General features: G+C 44.8%; 1 protein-coding gene across 1 annotated transcript; it reads right to left on the bottom strand.

Annotated features, from left to right (window-relative positions):
* Positions 1–14,139: 14,139 nt before the first annotated feature.
* LOC125554228 (uncharacterized) lies at positions 14,140–15,441 on the bottom strand. The gene is made up of 5 exons (XM_048717811.2): positions 15,381–15,441; positions 15,211–15,292; positions 14,757–15,106; positions 14,490–14,643; positions 14,140–14,417 (listed from the first exon to the last, which is right to left on the bottom strand). The coding sequence occupies exons 1-5, from the start codon at positions 15,384–15,386 to the stop codon at positions 14,398–14,400; spliced, it is 612 nt and encodes a 203-aa protein (XP_048573768.2). The 5' UTR covers positions 15,387–15,441; the 3' UTR covers positions 14,140–14,397.
* Positions 15,442–16,534: the final 1,093 nt, after the last annotated feature.

Here is a 16,534-nt window from a genome sequence, read left to right as displayed (position 1 = left end):
ATTTTTGCTTGTGATAAGTTCAAACCTTATATTGTTGATTCTAAAGTAACTATTCACACTGATCATGCTGCCATTAAATACATTATGGAAAAGAAAGATGCTAAACCTAGACTTATTAGATGGGTTCTCTTGCTACAAGAATTTGATTTGCATATTATTGATAGAAAGGGAGCTGAGAACCCCGTTGCAGACAACTTGTCTATGTTAGAAAATGTTCTTGATGACCCACTACCTATTGATGATAGCTTTCCTGATGAACAATTAAATGTCATAAATGCTTCTCGAACTTCTCCATGATATGATGATTATGCTAATTATATTGTTGCTAAATTTATACCACCTAGTTTCACATACCAGCATAAGAAAAAGTTCTTCTATGATTTGAGACATTACTTTTGGGATGACCCACATCTTTATAAAGAAGGAGTGGATGGTATTATTAGACGTTGTGTACCTGAGTATGAACAGGAACAGATCCTACGCAAGTGTCACTCCGAAGCCTATGGAGGACACCATGCTGGAGATAGAACTGCACACAAGGTATTGCAATCCGGTTTTTATTGGCCTACTCTCTTCAAGGATGCCCGTAAGTTTGTTTTGTCTTGTGATGAATGTCAAAGAATTGGTAATATTAGTAGACGTCAAGAAATGCCTATGAATTATTCACTTGTTATTGAACCATTTGATGTTTGGGGCTTTGATTATATGGGACCTTTTCCTTCCTCTAATGGGTATACACATATTTTAGTTGCTGTTGATTACGTTACTAAGTGGGTAGAAGCTATTCCAACTAGTAGTGCTAATCATAACACCTCTATTAAGATGCTTATTAAAGAAGTTATTTTCCGAGGTTTGGAGTCCCTAGATACTTAATGACTGATGGTGGTTCACACTTTATTCATGGTGCCTTTCGTAAAATGCTTGCTAAGTATGATGTTAATTATAGAATTGCATCTCCTTATCACCCACAATCTACTGGTCAAGTAGAATTGAGTAACAAAGAGCTCAAATTAATCTTGCAAGAGACTGTTAATAGATCTAAAAAGAATTGGTCCAAGAAACTTGATGATGCATTATGGGCTTATAGAACTGCATATAAAAATCCTATGGCTATGTCTCCGTATAAAATGGTTTATGGCAAAGCATGTCACTTACCTCTTGAATTAGAACATAAGACATATTGGGCTATTAAAGAGCTCAACTATGACTTCAAACTTGCTGGTGAGAAGAGGCTTTTTGACATTAGCTCACTTGATGAATGGAGAACCCAGGCCAATGAGAATTCCAAACTGTTTAAAGAAAAAGTTAAAAGATGGCATGATAAAAGGATACAAAAGCGTGAGTTTAACGTAGGTGATTATGTATTGCTATACAACTCTCGTTTAAGATTTTTTGTAGGCAAACTTCTCTCCAAACAGGAAGGTCCTTACGTTATCGAGGAGGTCTATCGTTCCGGTGCCATAAAAATCAACAACTTCGAAGGCACAAATCCGAGGGTGGTGAACGGTCAAAGAATCAAACATTATATCTCAGTTAATCCCATAAATGTTGAAACTAATGTTATTGAAATCGTAACCCCAGAGGAATACATAAGGGACACTTTCTGGAACGTTTCAGACTCCGGAAAGGAATAGGTACATGGTACGGAAGTAAACTGACTCCAAAACAGTTCTAATGGCAATATTTCTCTGTTTTGGAATATTTAGAAAAATAGGAAAATAAGAAGCAGACCGGAAAGGACACGAGGCTTCCACGAGGGTGGGAGGCGCGCCCCCTGCCTCGTGGGCACCCCGTGTGCTCTCCGGACTCCGTTTTCTTGCACGATACTTCTTTTGGTCGGTAAAAATTCATTATATAATTTCCCGAAGGTTTTGACCACCGTACCACGCAAATATCTCTTGTCTTTGTTTCGAGCTATTTTTCTGACAGATCTAGGTTGTCATTCGTCTTCAAGTTCCCCCAATGACAAGTTCTTCAAGAAGGTCATCAACCCCTACCTCGCGGAGGTGCTGCAACACCCTCAAACCATTGAGATGCGTGAGGGGTTGTTGCACATCCGCGATGCTGAGGGACCAAGGAGGACCGAAAGCATGGAGGCAAGACTCGAAGCATTGGAGCAACAAGTTTTCAAGTGTCAGGAGATGGTGGAGCGTGGACTCAAATCCAATCACATTATGATCACAGAGTTCACCAACAACCACAAGCTGGACGTCAAGGACAATGGGGAGGCCATCTTCAAGCTTCCTGGGAAAATTGAGCACCTCCAAGCCCAGATCTATGACCTGCAAAACCAAAACTATGAGTATGAATATAGATTCAATAGGATGAGTTTGGCTGCAGATTTGAGGATTCACGAGACTCGGTCATCCTTCTATGATGGTGAGCCTATGCCTTGGAAGAGGGACGACAAGCCTACATCATCAACAACTCCACCTTCTTCACCAACAAAGAAAGAAACATAATCACACGGGTATGGGCACTCCCCTTGGCAACTACCAAGCTTGGGGGAGTGCCTCGCTATCGTATCACCATCACTTTTATCTTTACCGCTTTTCTTAGTTTGATCCTTTTGATAATATCTTGATCTAGTAGAATAAAGTTTTAGTATGATCTAGTTGTGAGTTTTGCTTTATGATCCTTCTATGTAATCGAGTCCGTGAGCTATATAATAAAGATTAGTGTTGAGTCAAGGGCTTGATTATTTTGCTATGATCTTGAGGGGATAAAATAAAAAGAGAAAGTATAAAAAGAAACAAAGAGATCATATGGATCTTATGGAGAGTAATGACTTCACATATAAGAGTATGATGAATAAAAGTTGTTGAGAGTTGACAAACATAGTTTTGGTCATTGTTGCAATTAATAAGAAGTAATAAAGAAAGAGAGGTTCACATATAAATATACTATCTTGGACATCTTTTATGATTGTGAGCACTCATTAAAGTATGACATGCTAATAGTTGACGTTGGACAAGGAAGACAACGTAATGGGTTATGTTTTCTTTCATCTGAGATAAATTATATTGTCATGGATCATCCAAAATGTTGAGCTTGCCTTTCCCTCTCTTGCTAGCCAATTTCTTTGCACCAAGTAAGATCCTTCAAGTAAGTTGTGATCGGTGCAAGCAATAAAAATTGCTCTCTAAATATGTATGAATTATTAGTGCGGAGAAAATAAGCTTTATACGATCTTGTGATATGGAAGAAATAAAAGCGACAGACTGCATAATAAAGGTCCATATCACAAGTGGCAATATAAAGTGACGTTCTTTTGCATTAAGATTTTGTGCATCCAACCATAAAAGCGCATGACAACCTCTGCTTCCCTCTGCGAACGGCCTATCTTTTACTTTTATCTTCTACCTTACATAAGAGTCATGGTGATCTTCACCTTTCCTTTTTACATTTTATCCTTTGGCAAGCACAATGTGTTGGAAAGATCCTGATATATATATATAGCTAATTGGATGTGAGCTTTCATGAACTATTATTGTTGACATTACCCATGAGGTAAAACGTTGGGAGGCAAAATTATAAGCCCCTATCTTTCTCTGTGTCCGATTAAAACTTCAGGCCCGTAAATATTGCGTGAGTGTTAGCAATTGTGAAAGACTAAAAGATGGTTGAGTATGTGGACTTGCTGAAAAGCTCTTATATTGACTCTTTCCTATGTTATGATAAATTGCAATTGCCTCAATGACTGAGATTAGAGTTTGTTGGTTCTCAATGAAGTTTATGATTCATACTTGAAATTGTGATTGAATTGTTACTTTAGCATAAGAGATCATATGACAATATATATATATATATATATATATATGTTGTTGTTCTAAGAATGATCATGATGCCCTCATGTTCGTATTTTATTTTTATCGACACCTCTATCTCTAAACATGTGGACATATTTTTCGATTTCGGCTTTCGCTTGAGGACAAGCGAGGTCTAAGCTTGGGGGAGTTGATACATCCATTTTGCGTCATGCTTTTATATCGATATTTATTGCATTATGGGCTGTTATTACACATTATGTCACAATACTTATGCCTATTCTCTCTTATTTTACAAGGTTTACATGAAGAAGGAGAATGCCGGCAGCTGAGATTCCGGGCTGGAAAAGGAGAAAATATTAGAGACATATTCTGCACAGCTCCAAAAGTCCTGAAACTTCACGGAAGCTATTTCCAGAATATATAAAAAATACTGAGCACAAAAAGTTCCAGAGGAGGGGCCACACCCTGGCCACGAGGGTGGGGGGCGCGCCCTCCTGCCTCGTGGGCCCCCTGGTGGCCCTCCTATGTCCATCTTCTGCTATATGGAGTCTTTCATTGAGGAAAAAAAATCATAAGCAAGCTTTCGGGACGAGACTACGCCGCCACGAGGCGGAACCTTGGCGGAACCAATCTAGGGCTCCGACGGAGCTGTTCTGCTGGGGAAACTTCCCTCCGGGAGGGGGAAATCATCACCATCGTCATCACCAATGATCCTCTCATCGGTAGGGGGTCAATATCCATCAACATCTTCAACAGCACCATCTCATCTCAAACCCTAGTTCATCTCTTGTATCCAATCTTTGTATCCAAACCTCATATTGGTACCTGCGGGTTGCTAGTAGTGTTGATTACTCCTTGTAGTTGATGCTAGTTGGTTTACTTGGTGGAAGATCATATGTTCAGATCCATTATGCATATTAATACCCCTCTGATTATGAACATGAATATGCTTTGTGAGTAGTTACGTTTGTTCCTGAGGACATGGGAGAAGTCTTGCTATTAGTAGTCATGTGAATTTGGTATTCGTTTGATATTTTGATGAGATGTATGTTGTCATCCCTCTAGTGGTGTCATGTGAACGTCGACTACATGACACTTCACCATTGTTTGGGCCTAGGGGGAGGCATTGGGAAGTAATAAGTAGATGATGGGTTGCTAAAGTGACAGAAGCTTAAACCCTAGTTTATGTGTTGCTTCGTAAGGGGCTGATTTGGATCCATATGTTTCATGCTATGGTTAGGTTTACCTTAATACTTTTGTTGTAGTTGCGGATGCTTGGAATAGGAGTTAATCATGAGTGGGATGCTTGTCCAAGTAAGGACAGTACCCAAGCACCGGTCCACTCACATATCAAATTATCAAAGTACCGAACGCGAATCATATGATCGTGATGAAAACTAGCTTGACGATAATTCCCATGTGTCCTCAGGAGCGCTTTCCTTCATATAAGAGTCTGTCTAGGCTTATCCTTTGCTGCAAAAAGGATTGAGCCATCTTTCTGCATCTTATTTACTTTTATTACTTGGTACTTGTTACTAATTACCTTATCACAAAACTATCTGCTACCGATAATTTCAGTGCTTGCAGAGAATACCTTACTGAAAACTGCTTATCATTTCCTTCTACTCCTCGTTGGGTTCGACACTCTTACTTATCGAAAAGCTACGATAGATCCCCTACACTTGTGGGTCATCAGTGACGCATAGCAACTAGAGGGGAAGAGTGTTGTTCACATACCCTCGTAGACCGTAAGCGGAAGCGTTATAACAACGCAGTTGATATAGTCTTACGTCTTCACGATCCGACCGATCCTGGCACCGAAGGTACACCACCTCCGTGATCTGCACACGTTCAGCTCGATGACGTTCCGTGAACTCTAGATCCAGCTGAGTGTCGAGGGAGAGTTTTGTTAGCACGACGGCGTGATGACGGTGATGATGAAGCTACCGGCGCAGGGCTTCACCTAAGCACTACAACGATATGACCGAGGTGGAAATCTATGGAGAGGGGCACCGCACATGGCTAAACAATCAACTTGTGTGTCTATGGGGTGCCCCCTCCCCTGTATATAAAGGAGTGGAGGGGGGGAGGACCGGCCCCTCTATGGCGCGCCCAAGGGGAGTCGTACTCCCACCGGGAGTAGGATTCGCCCCCTTCCCTAGTTGGATTAGGAGAGGAAGGAAGGGGAGGGAGGGGGAGGAAAGGGGGGCCGCCCCCACCCAATTCGGTTTGGGCTTGGGGGGGCTCCCCCTCCTAGGCTCCCTTCTCCTCTCTCCCACTATGGCCTAATAAGGCCCATTTACTTCCCGGGGGATTTCGGTAACCTCCCGGTACTCCGGTATATGCCCGAACTCACCCGGAACCATTCCGATGTCCAAACATAGGCTTCCAATATATCGATCTTTATGTTTCAACCATTCCGAGACTCCTCGTCATGTCCGTGATCATATATGGGACTCCGAACTACCTTCGGTACATCAAAACACATAAACTCATAATACCGATCGTCACCGAACGTTAAGCGTGCGGACCCTACGGGTTCGAGAACTATGTAGACATGACCGACACTCATCTCCGGTCAATAACTAATAGCGGAACTTGGATGCTCATATTGGTTCCTACATACTCTACGAAGATCTTTATCGGTCAAACTGCATAACAACATACGTTGTTCCCTTTGTCATCGGTATGTTACTTGTCCGAGATTCGATCGTCGGTATCTCAATACCTAGTTCAATCTCGTTATCGGCAAGTCTCTTTACTCGTTCCGTAATGCAACATCCAGTAACTAACTCATTAGTCACATTGCTTGGAAGGCTTATTGTGATGTGCATTACCGAGAGGGCCCAAAGATACCTCTCCGATACATGGAGTGACAAATCCTAATCTTGATCTATGCCAACTCAACAAAAACCATCGGAGACACCTGTAGAGCATCTTTATAGTCACCCAGTTATGTTGTGACGTTTGATAGCACACTAAGTGTTCCTCTGGTATTCGGGAGTTGCATAATCTCATAGTCATAGGAACATGTATAAGTTATGGAGAAAGCAATAGCAGTAAACTAAACGATCAAAGTGCTAAGCTAACAGATGGGTCAAGTCAATCACATCATTATCTTATGATGTGATCCCGTTTATCAAATGACAATTCTTTGTCCATGGCTAGGAAACTTAACCATTTTTTATCAACGAGCTAGTCAGGTAGAGGCATACTAGTGACACTCTGTTTGTCTATGTAGTCACACATGTACTAAGTTTCCGGTTAATACAATTCTAGCATGAATAATAAACATTTATCATTATATAAGGAAATACAAATAACAACTTTATTATTGCCTCTAGGGCATATTTCCTTCAGGCCGACAGACTCCAACGCCGTGGGTGGCCTAACTATGATCGCTGCCCCCTATGCAAGCAAGTTCAAGAAACCATGGCTCACCTCCTTTGTCAATGCCGCTACACGGTTCGAGTTTGGGAAATGATCAAATCTTGGCTTGGCTTGGTTGATGTGAACCCTACAGCTTGGGTGGCGGTCCATTCGGTGAAAGCTTGGTGGAACCTCATTGACTCCAACGCGTTGCAATCTCGACAGCCGATGATGTATCTTATTATGCTGATCTCGTGGAAAGTTTGGAACGAGAGGAATGTTGGAATTTTGCTAGTAGGCCTTTGGCCCAAAGCCCAACTAAAATTCTGAAATTCTCTTGGCCCATTCATGCACACATGTGAGTGGAGTGAGTGAGACTAAAGTTTAGTCCCACCCCGGAAGTTGAGAAAGAGTTGCACCTCTTTATAAGGTGAGCTCTTCTACCACTTGTATGAGCATGAGAAGAGGAGACCTACACGCGCGCTCCTCCTCCTCGCTCGCCTCGCCACGCCACGCCTCGTCACAACGCGCCACGGGTTGCGGGATTGAGCCGAGCCGAGGATAGAGCTATGCACATTGTCTATATTTTGCTGCGCGGGAAAAATTAATGAGTCATTAATTAATAATTAACGGACGTGTTAATTACTGAACCGTTTCCGATTCTTTTGGATCGTGACGACTCGGACATGGGGTTTACTCCCACGACCTACCCGGCCCGCACTATATAGTCAGGCAGACGTCTACCCTAGCCGCCGCCGCTTCGTATGGTTTCTCACCACCGTTCCAGATCATTGCACCGCCAAGCAAGTCTTCTCCATCCCTCCTTTCGGCGTGCACCGGGAGAAGGGACAGCAGGCCTCCGGAACCCCGCCTCTCGTGATCCTGTACGGGAGAGGGGCGATCAGGTTTTTGGGGAGCGCACTCACGCGACTGCTGGCAGCGACGACTTCGCGAACGATGACTTCTTCCCCGACCTCGGCAACCTCATCCTCGATGACATGGGCGACAACGTCAACGCCGGCGGTGCTGCTCCCGCTGCACCGTATGTGATTCTATCCTTCCTGTTCGAGATCATGGCAGAATTCATGTTTCTAGTATGTGCCCTAGATGTGATCTGTTCATCTACTATGCTAGTTCGCATGATTAGTTTAATCTCTGCTATTACTGTCATGATCTATTTCCTATTTATTCAGATTAAATCTCGTAGTAATTTGCTCATATTTCCAACAATCCAAAAACCTGATTATAGGCAATTTACTCCGAGTGGTTTTTCTGCGCATCTGAAGCCACATGCCTTTAAGGGGGCGCAATATAAGAGGTGGCGCACGAGAGCAGTCTACTGGTTTCAGACCATGGGCTGCTATGACGCCACCAAGGGCAAGCCTGAGGGCGATCTTAATCCAGCACAGCTGGAAGCTTTTGAGAAGATCGATACCCTCTTTAAAGGCGTTCTTCTGAGTGTTCTTGATGACTCCATTGTGGATTCGTATATGTCGTTTGACAACGGCAAGGACATGAGGGTTGCGCTCGAGGCCAAGTTTGGTGCCTCAGACGCCGGCAGCGAGTTGTACGTCATGGAGCAATTCTATGACTACAAGATGACTGATGAGCGCCCTGTTGTACAACAGGCTCATGAGATACAGTTGCTCGCAAAAGAACTTGAGTACTTCAAGTGTGTGTTGCCGGACAAATTTGTTGCCAGAGGCATCATTGCCAAGCTTCCACCTTCGTGGAACAATTTTGCTACTTCCCTGAAACACAAGAGACAGGAGTTTTCCGTTGCGGATCTCATTGGTACTCTTGATGTTGAAGAGAAGGCGAGAGCAAAGGACACGCGTGCTTGAGTTGCTGAGGGAGGTTCTAGTGCCCACATGGTACAGAAGAAGAACTCCCAGCCCAACAAGTTCAAAAACAATAAGAACAAAACTCAGGGCAAAGGCAAGTTTGATACAAAGAACAAGCCATCACATTCTACCAACTTCAAGAAGAATTCTCATAAGAAGGGGAAAGGACTTTGCCATGTCTGCGGTGATCCTAATCACTTGGCTCCGAAGTGTCCTAACCGCTTTGAGGAGCGTGAACATGAGAAGAGCAGCAAGTCCGCTAATGTTGTCATCGGTGACATTGATATGAAGGAATCAGGGTACGGTATTTTACCTACCATCCTTTCAGTATTTCAATCCCCTGATTGGTTAATTGACACCGGTGCCAATGTACATGTTTGTGTTGATGCCTCCATGTTTTCTTCTTACCAGGCAACAGGGACTTCACCCGTGCTGATGGGGAACAGGTCACATGCCATCGTTCGAGGTGTTGGTACGGTCGATCTAAAGTTTACTTCGTGGAAGACTGTGCGTCTGAAGAACGTTCATCATGTGCCGTCCATAAATAAAAATCTCATTAGCGGTTCCCGTTTATGTCGAGATGGTTTTAAGTTGGTTTTAGAATCCAATAAAGTTGTAATTTCTAAGTATGGACAATTTGTTGGAAAAGGCTATCAGAGCGGAGGCTTGTTCCGCCTGTCTTTGTTAGATATTTGCACTAAAGTTATTAATAATGTTTGCCACAATGATGAGTCTGATATTTGGCATTCACGACTTTGTCACATTAACTTTGGTTGCATGACGCGGCTAGCCAATATGAATTTAATTCCAGAAATCTCTACTGTCAAAGGCTCTAAGTGCCAAGTATGTGTGCAAGCTAAGCAACCTCGCAAGTCCCATAAGACTGCAGAGGCAAGAGACTTGGCGCCACTAGAGCTTATACATTCAGATCTTTGTGAGATGAATGGCCTGTTGACAAAAGGTGGAAAGAGATACTTCATGACGTTGATTGATGACTCCACTAGATATTGTTATGTGTATCTCCTGAAATCAAAAGATGAGGCTTTAACTTTCTTCAAAAACTATAAAGCTGAGGTAGAGAACCAACTTGATCGAAAAAATAAACGGCTTAGGTCCAATCGTGGTGGAGAGTATTTTTCCAATAAATTTGATCTGTTTTGTGCGGAACATGATATAATCCATGAGAGGACGCCTCCCTACTCACCTCAGTCAAATGGGGTAGCCGAAAGAAAGAACCAAACTCTAACTGATATGGTTAACACCATGTTAGACACATCGAGTCTTTCCAAGGAATGGTGGGGGAGGCGCTAATGATTGCGTGTCATGTCCTAAACCGAGTTCCCACAAAGCATAAGAGACCATGACTCTATTTGAGGAATGGGAAAGGAAAAGATCGAAACTCTCTTACCTACGTACTTGGGGTTGTTTGGCGAAAGTCAATATACCAATTCCCAAGAAGCGCAAGCTTGGACCAAAAACCGTGGATTGTGTTCTTCTGGGCTATGCTTTTCATAGCATCGGCTATAGATTTTTGATAATAAAATCTGAGGTATCCGACATGCATGTTGGTACGATTATGGAGTCGAATGATGCAACTTTATTTGAGGACATATTTCCTATGAAGGATATGTCGAGTTCATCAAATCAGGAGATACCTACTCCATCTAGTGAGGAATTCACTGTAATTCTTGAACCCACCATTGCGATGGAACACGTTGAGAATCCTGTTGAGGGTGACAATGAAACTCCTGTGAGGAGTAAGAGACAAAGGACTGCAAAGTCCTTTGGTGATGATTTCATTTTGTACCTCGTGGATGACACACCCAGGACTATTTCAGAAGCCTATGCATCTCCTGATGCTGACTACTGGAAGGAAGCTGTACGTAGCGAGATGGATTCCATCTTAGCTAACGGTACCTGGGAGATCACTGACCGTCCTTATGGGTGCAAACCTGTAGGATGTAAGTGGGTGTTCAAGAAGAAGGTTAGACCTGATGGTACGATTGAAAAGTACAAGGCACTGGCCAAGGGTTATACCCAGAAAGAAGGTGAAGACTTCTTTGACACTTACTCACCCGTGGCTAGACTGACCACAATTCGGTTGCTACTATCACTGGCTGCCTCACATGGTCTTCTCATTCATCAAATGGACGTTAAGACAGCTTTCCTTAATGGAGAGTTGAAGGAGGAAATTTACATGGATCAGCCAAATGGTTTTGTAGTACCTGGTCAGGAAGGAAAGGTGTGCAAGTTATTAAAGTCTTTATATGGCCTTAAACAAGCTCCTAAAGAGTGGCATGAGAAGTTCGAAAGAACATTAACTGCTGCCGGCTTTGTAGTAAACGATGGTGACAAGTGCGTGTACTATCGCTATGGTGGCGACGAAGGAGTTATTCTTTGTCTGTATGTCGACGACATACTGATCTTTGGAACCAAACTTGATTTAATCAAGGAGGTTAAGGATTTCTTATCTCGCTGTTTTGAGATGAAGGATCTAGGAGTAGCTGATGTTATCTTAAACATCAAGCTGTTGAGAGATGATAATGGTGGGATCACACTGCTTCAGTCTCACTATGTGGAAAAGGTCTTGAGTTGTTTTGGGTATAGCGACTGCACGCCTTCTCCAACTCCATATGATGCTAGTGTGTTGCTTCGAAAGAACCGACGGATTGCTAGAGATCAACTGAGGTATTCTCAGATTATTGGCTCGCTTATGTATTTGGCGAGTGCCACGAGGCCTGACATCTCTTTTGTTGTGAGCAAGCTGAGTCGGTTTGTGTCAAAACCAGGAGATGATCATTGGCATGCGCTTGAGAGAGTTATGTGCTATTTGAAAGGCACCACGAGCTATGGGAGGGTTATAGTGACTCAAACCAGATATCTGATGCTGATGAGATTAAGGCCACAAGTGGTTATGTTTTCACACTTGGTGGTGGCGCTGTTTCCTGGAAGTCTTGCAAGCAGACCATCTTAACGAGGTCAACTATGGAAGCAGAACTCACAGCATTAGACACTGCCACTGTTGAAGCAGAGTGGCTTCGTCAACTCTTGATGGACTTACCTATGGTTGAAAAACCAATACCCCCTATCCTGATGAACTGTGATAATCAAACTGTGATCGTCAAAATAAACAGTTCAAAGGACAATATGAAGTCCTCAAGGCATGTGAAGAGGAGACTGAAATCTGTCAGAAAATTGAGGAACTCCGGAGTTATTACGTTGGATTATATCCAAACGTCAAAAAATTTGGCAGATCCCTTCACAAAGGGTCTATCACGTAATGTGATAGATAATGCATCGATGGAGATGGGTCTGAGACCCACCGCATGAGTTGTCCATAGTGGTAACCCACTCTATGTGATCGAAGATCCCGTGAAGTAGAAGTGGGAGACAAGCTGTTGGTCAGCTGGGAGGAGAGTATCCCTATATTACCTATCCCACTCCAAGAAGATGCAATACTCTCCTGATCTGCATGGCAGGTTGATACTTATCTTAATGTGTTCCAAGTGGCTTATTCGGGTAAGCAGAGATGTTGTCCTGCAGAACATCTTCTGAGGAACACACCTATATGAATTTGACTATTAACGTCGCAATCTGTGAGAATTGGGTGTTCTCTAATAAATTCATGAAAAGGCCCTGAAGTATGACGTATACGCTCCACCCGCGGGGAAGCCTTGCGGCAGCCCAGTATCGGTCAAGAATTTGTGTGAAACTAGTCTCGCAGAAAACTTGTAGTTCAAGGCATAGTCCACTATTCAAGTTGTGATCTAGTGTAGCATAAATCTCTAAGTGGAAGTTCAACTTCACAGTCTCCACTAAGCACCGGTATATAAATAATTTTTTGGAACTAAATAATGAGATGTGCCAATGAGACTTTGTGGGGGATTGTTGGAATTTTGCTAGTAGGCCTTTGGCCCAAAGCCCAACTAAAATTCTGAAATTCTCTTGGCCCATTCATGCACACATGTGAGTGGAGTGAGTGAGACTAAAGTTTAGTCCCACCCGGGAAGTTGAGAAAGAGTTGCATCTCTTTATAAGGTGAGCTCTTCTACCACTTGTATGAGCATGAGAAGAGGAGACCTACACGCGCGCTCCTCCTCCTCGCTCGCCTCGCCACGCCACGCCTCGTCACGACGCGCCGCGGGTTGCGGGATTGAGCCGAGCCGAGGACAGAGCTATGCACGTTGTCTATGGATCGTGACGACTCGGACGTGGGGTTTACTCCCACGACCTACCCGGCCCGCACTATATAGTCAGGCAGACGTCTACCCTAGCCGCCGCCGCTTCGTATGGTTTCTCACCACTGTTCCAGATCATTGCGCCACCAAGCAAGTCTTCTCCATCCCTCCTTTCGGCGTGCACCGGGAGAAGGGACAGCTGGCCTCCGGAACCCCGCCTCTCGTGATCCTGTACGGGAGAGGGGCGATCAGGTTTTTGGGGAGCGCACTCGCGCGACTGCTGGCAGCGACGACTTCGCGAACGACGACTTCTTCCCCGACCTCGGCAACCTCATCCTCGACGACATGGGCGACAACGTCAACGCCGGCGGTGCTGCTCCTGCTGCACCGTATGTGATTCTATCCTTCCTGTTCGAGATCGTGGTAGAATTCATGTTTCTAGTATGTGCCCTAGATGTGATCTGTTCATCTACTGTGCTAGTTCGCATGATTAGTTTAATCTCTGCTATTGCTGTCATGATCTATTTCCTATTTATTCGGATTAAATCTCGTAGTAATTTGCTCATATTTCCAACAAGGAATGCACGCGTCTTCTGTAACACCGTGGTGCCAGTTGGGGTTCTTGTTGCTAGAATCAAAGATGTTTCAAAACGTTGGTGCTTTGCAGGGGCCAAGTATTTTAGTAATGTAGTGCCGCGAGAGTAACATATTGTAATTCGGCCTTTGGCCAAAAAACTCGAAACCTTCTTCTTAATCAATGAAAGTGGCAAATCTTTTGCCCAGTTTCAAAAGAAAAAAGAGACTATGGCTTACCTTCTTCCGTATTCAATTTGCAGGTCATAGGCTAAAACACTCTAATAATACTAACCATATGGGCAAAAGGATGGTTTTGTTGCCGGCCTGAATATCTGCAGATTCCATAGTTTATAGGTTAATCAAATTCTATTGTATACTTGAATGACCAGATGTACATTTGATGGTTGAGGAGAAAGCATGTTCATATATCAGTTTTGCTCGCACCAGATGCTACCAAGGGCATTGGTGTTAGTCTCTAAGATAACCTATCACCAAGTCAACTGTAAAACTACTCGAATGCCCACTTACATAACGGTAGAGGACACAAAAACGTAGTGTTACAGCTGACAAAACAATTTGGATACAGGCATGTACATGTACCCAAAGAAAACTGTATCAGGAGCCGGCCCCCCTCCTCCTAGTCGCCGCCATCTTGTGAGTTCAGATCTCCAGCACGATATCTGGGAGAATGGAGGTACATATTAGTTTGTAGGTCAGCTTGCAAGCATTGGCACTCTGTGAGATAAACTTACACTCTGAATCTGTTCTGATCCATTTGCTCCCATGTTCCTCACCCATCGCTTTGCCTCTCCAAGGCAAATGCGCCGTTCGGTAGCTCTTGATCGTCGCCTCTGACATCGCCCAGTTATCGCTGGGTATGTCGTCATGGGGTGATGGCCAGGGTATCTGCCATGAAGAAAACCATGCAGGGGCATATGAGTACTTAACTGCTGAGGGCTTGTTTAGAACACATGAAGTTGGCAGCAGGAAACAGTTGGAAAAACGTTGGGTAACAGCACCTGAGCGGGTGTCGGTCCAGGTGTTGTTCCCCTGAAGATTGGTTTGGGCAGGAAGTTGCTGAAGGCAGCTGACAAGAACTTCCTGAAGGACCTGTGCTTGACCATCCCTCCACAGGGGGACCTCTTGGGCGTCCGGTGACGCCTCTTGTCGTCCTCTCCCTCCGCCGCTGCTGTGGCCATGGCCTTGGCGCTCATGAGCACTGTGAGCTCCGCCTGCATCCTCTGCAGCTCGCCCCTGCGGCCATCGACTGCCCCGAACGTCCCGATCGACAGCATTGCCGGGCACCAGTCGCCGCGGAGCTCGTCATCCTGACGAAGTCCGTCCGAACCGGAAATGTCAGCTGCTGCTGCTGCAAGAGGTAGGTAGGAGGGGGAGTGTGAATTCCGGTGGAAGAACTGTCAAATTACGCCCTGAAAATTCTCACACTGCAGAGATATTCAGTGTGCCACTTACGTCGACTCCAGCCTGCGCCGAACCCTGATTTCCTGTTGTTGCAATGGGACCCGTGAAGCCCGGCGTCCACCCAGCTATGATCCTGCGGCGGCAAAAACAAGAAGAATTAGCTCCTTCATCATATGCCATTCATTGGCAGTGAAGAGAATGCCTGCGTGGTGCGTGCTTACCCTCATGAGGTGCTTGTGCTCTCTTGCAGTAAGAAGTTCAGGAATTCTATGGAGGAGTGGGCACGGTAGCCAGCTGATGGATGGCACGAGTGCATATATAGGAGCACCGGGTTTAGAATACCAATGCGCTCACTGTAGACGATAGAATTTAGTAGTGACAGCTTACGTCTCCCCCATGATGGGCGGTATGGTCAAATTTTTGAATCCTCGTTGTGCGTATCGACGCCACTAATTCGGCATGGCAGGGAGGCCTTGTTAATCGCCAATCTTGTACGTGGTCATACTCATTTCTTTACAGACGGAGTAGGTAAGAGAGATACTACGCGGAGAAACGCATGGCCACTGCTATGTCCAGCGAGCGGGTCTGGGCTAGTTTTCAGGTTCCTGCCTCGAACCATTCCCGTCAACAATGAGAAAATCCATGAGATCCAAAAGTAGAGGGCGAGGGTGCACCGAGAGCCGAGAAAGGATGTAGATCGCGTCCAATCCGATTCTGTCCTCAAGAAACATAGCCGCAGCTTGGTCCTGGGTGTACTACTTTGAGTTGCCTTAGGTACTTGAGTCCTCGTTGTGCTTATCCATGCCACTACTTTTTTTCTTGAATAGGCAAAGCTTGCATATCATTGCATTGATAAAAAGAGTAGAATGAGTACAGAGAGGGATACAACACATGACATGAACGCACACAGGTATGAACATGATGTCCCGAGCAGAGAGACAATGGGTGCTTGGCCCGAATAAAGGAAAGATCACAGCTAAACCTACCAAGCCCGAACAAAGAGCGACAATACCGAACCAGCAAGAATTCCAACATCGCCTAAGCCATAACCCGGGGACACCACGAGCGAGCAAGATAGCGCCTTCAAGAAGGAAGTCGTCGCCGAGACATCGTCGCCATCCGATCCGGAAGAACCAGACCTAGGGTTTCCCCCGAGCTCGAATAGGGGCACAACTAAGGGCCTTGACAGCGCCTCCAAGGAGGGAACGACATCCGCAGACGCCGCCGCTGCTAGCACCGGCAAGCCGAGCAAGGATTTCTCCCAGGCCTCAGACTAAGCAAACCCATAGCCGTCGTATCTGGAGTCGGGGATGAGGAAGCCGACGCTGGTCGGAGCCACCATATTGGAAGGGGACTGGTGGGGTTGCACCTGCCG

The sequence above is a fragment of the Triticum urartu genome, chromosome 4A (assembly GCF_056163025.1).
Source record: "Triticum urartu cultivar PI428250 chromosome 4A, HENAU_Tu73, whole genome shotgun sequence".
NCBI classification, from domain to species: domain Eukaryota; kingdom Viridiplantae; phylum Streptophyta; class Magnoliopsida; order Poales; family Poaceae; genus Triticum; species Triticum urartu.
The sequence above is the reverse complement of the archived record's forward strand: the minus strand, read 5'-3'. Positions and strand labels throughout refer to the sequence as shown.

Coding starts and splice junctions, on each gene's coding strand:
- LOC125554228 (XM_048717811.2), bottom strand. Junction 15,107..15,210: donor CGGCGCAGGCTGGAGTCGAC/GTAAGTGGCACA, acceptor TACCTCTTGCAG/CAGCAGCAGCTGACATTTCC. Junction 14,418..14,489: donor GATCAGAACAGATTCAGAGT/GTAAGTTTATCT, acceptor CCATTCTCCCAG/ATATCGTGCTGGAGATCTGA.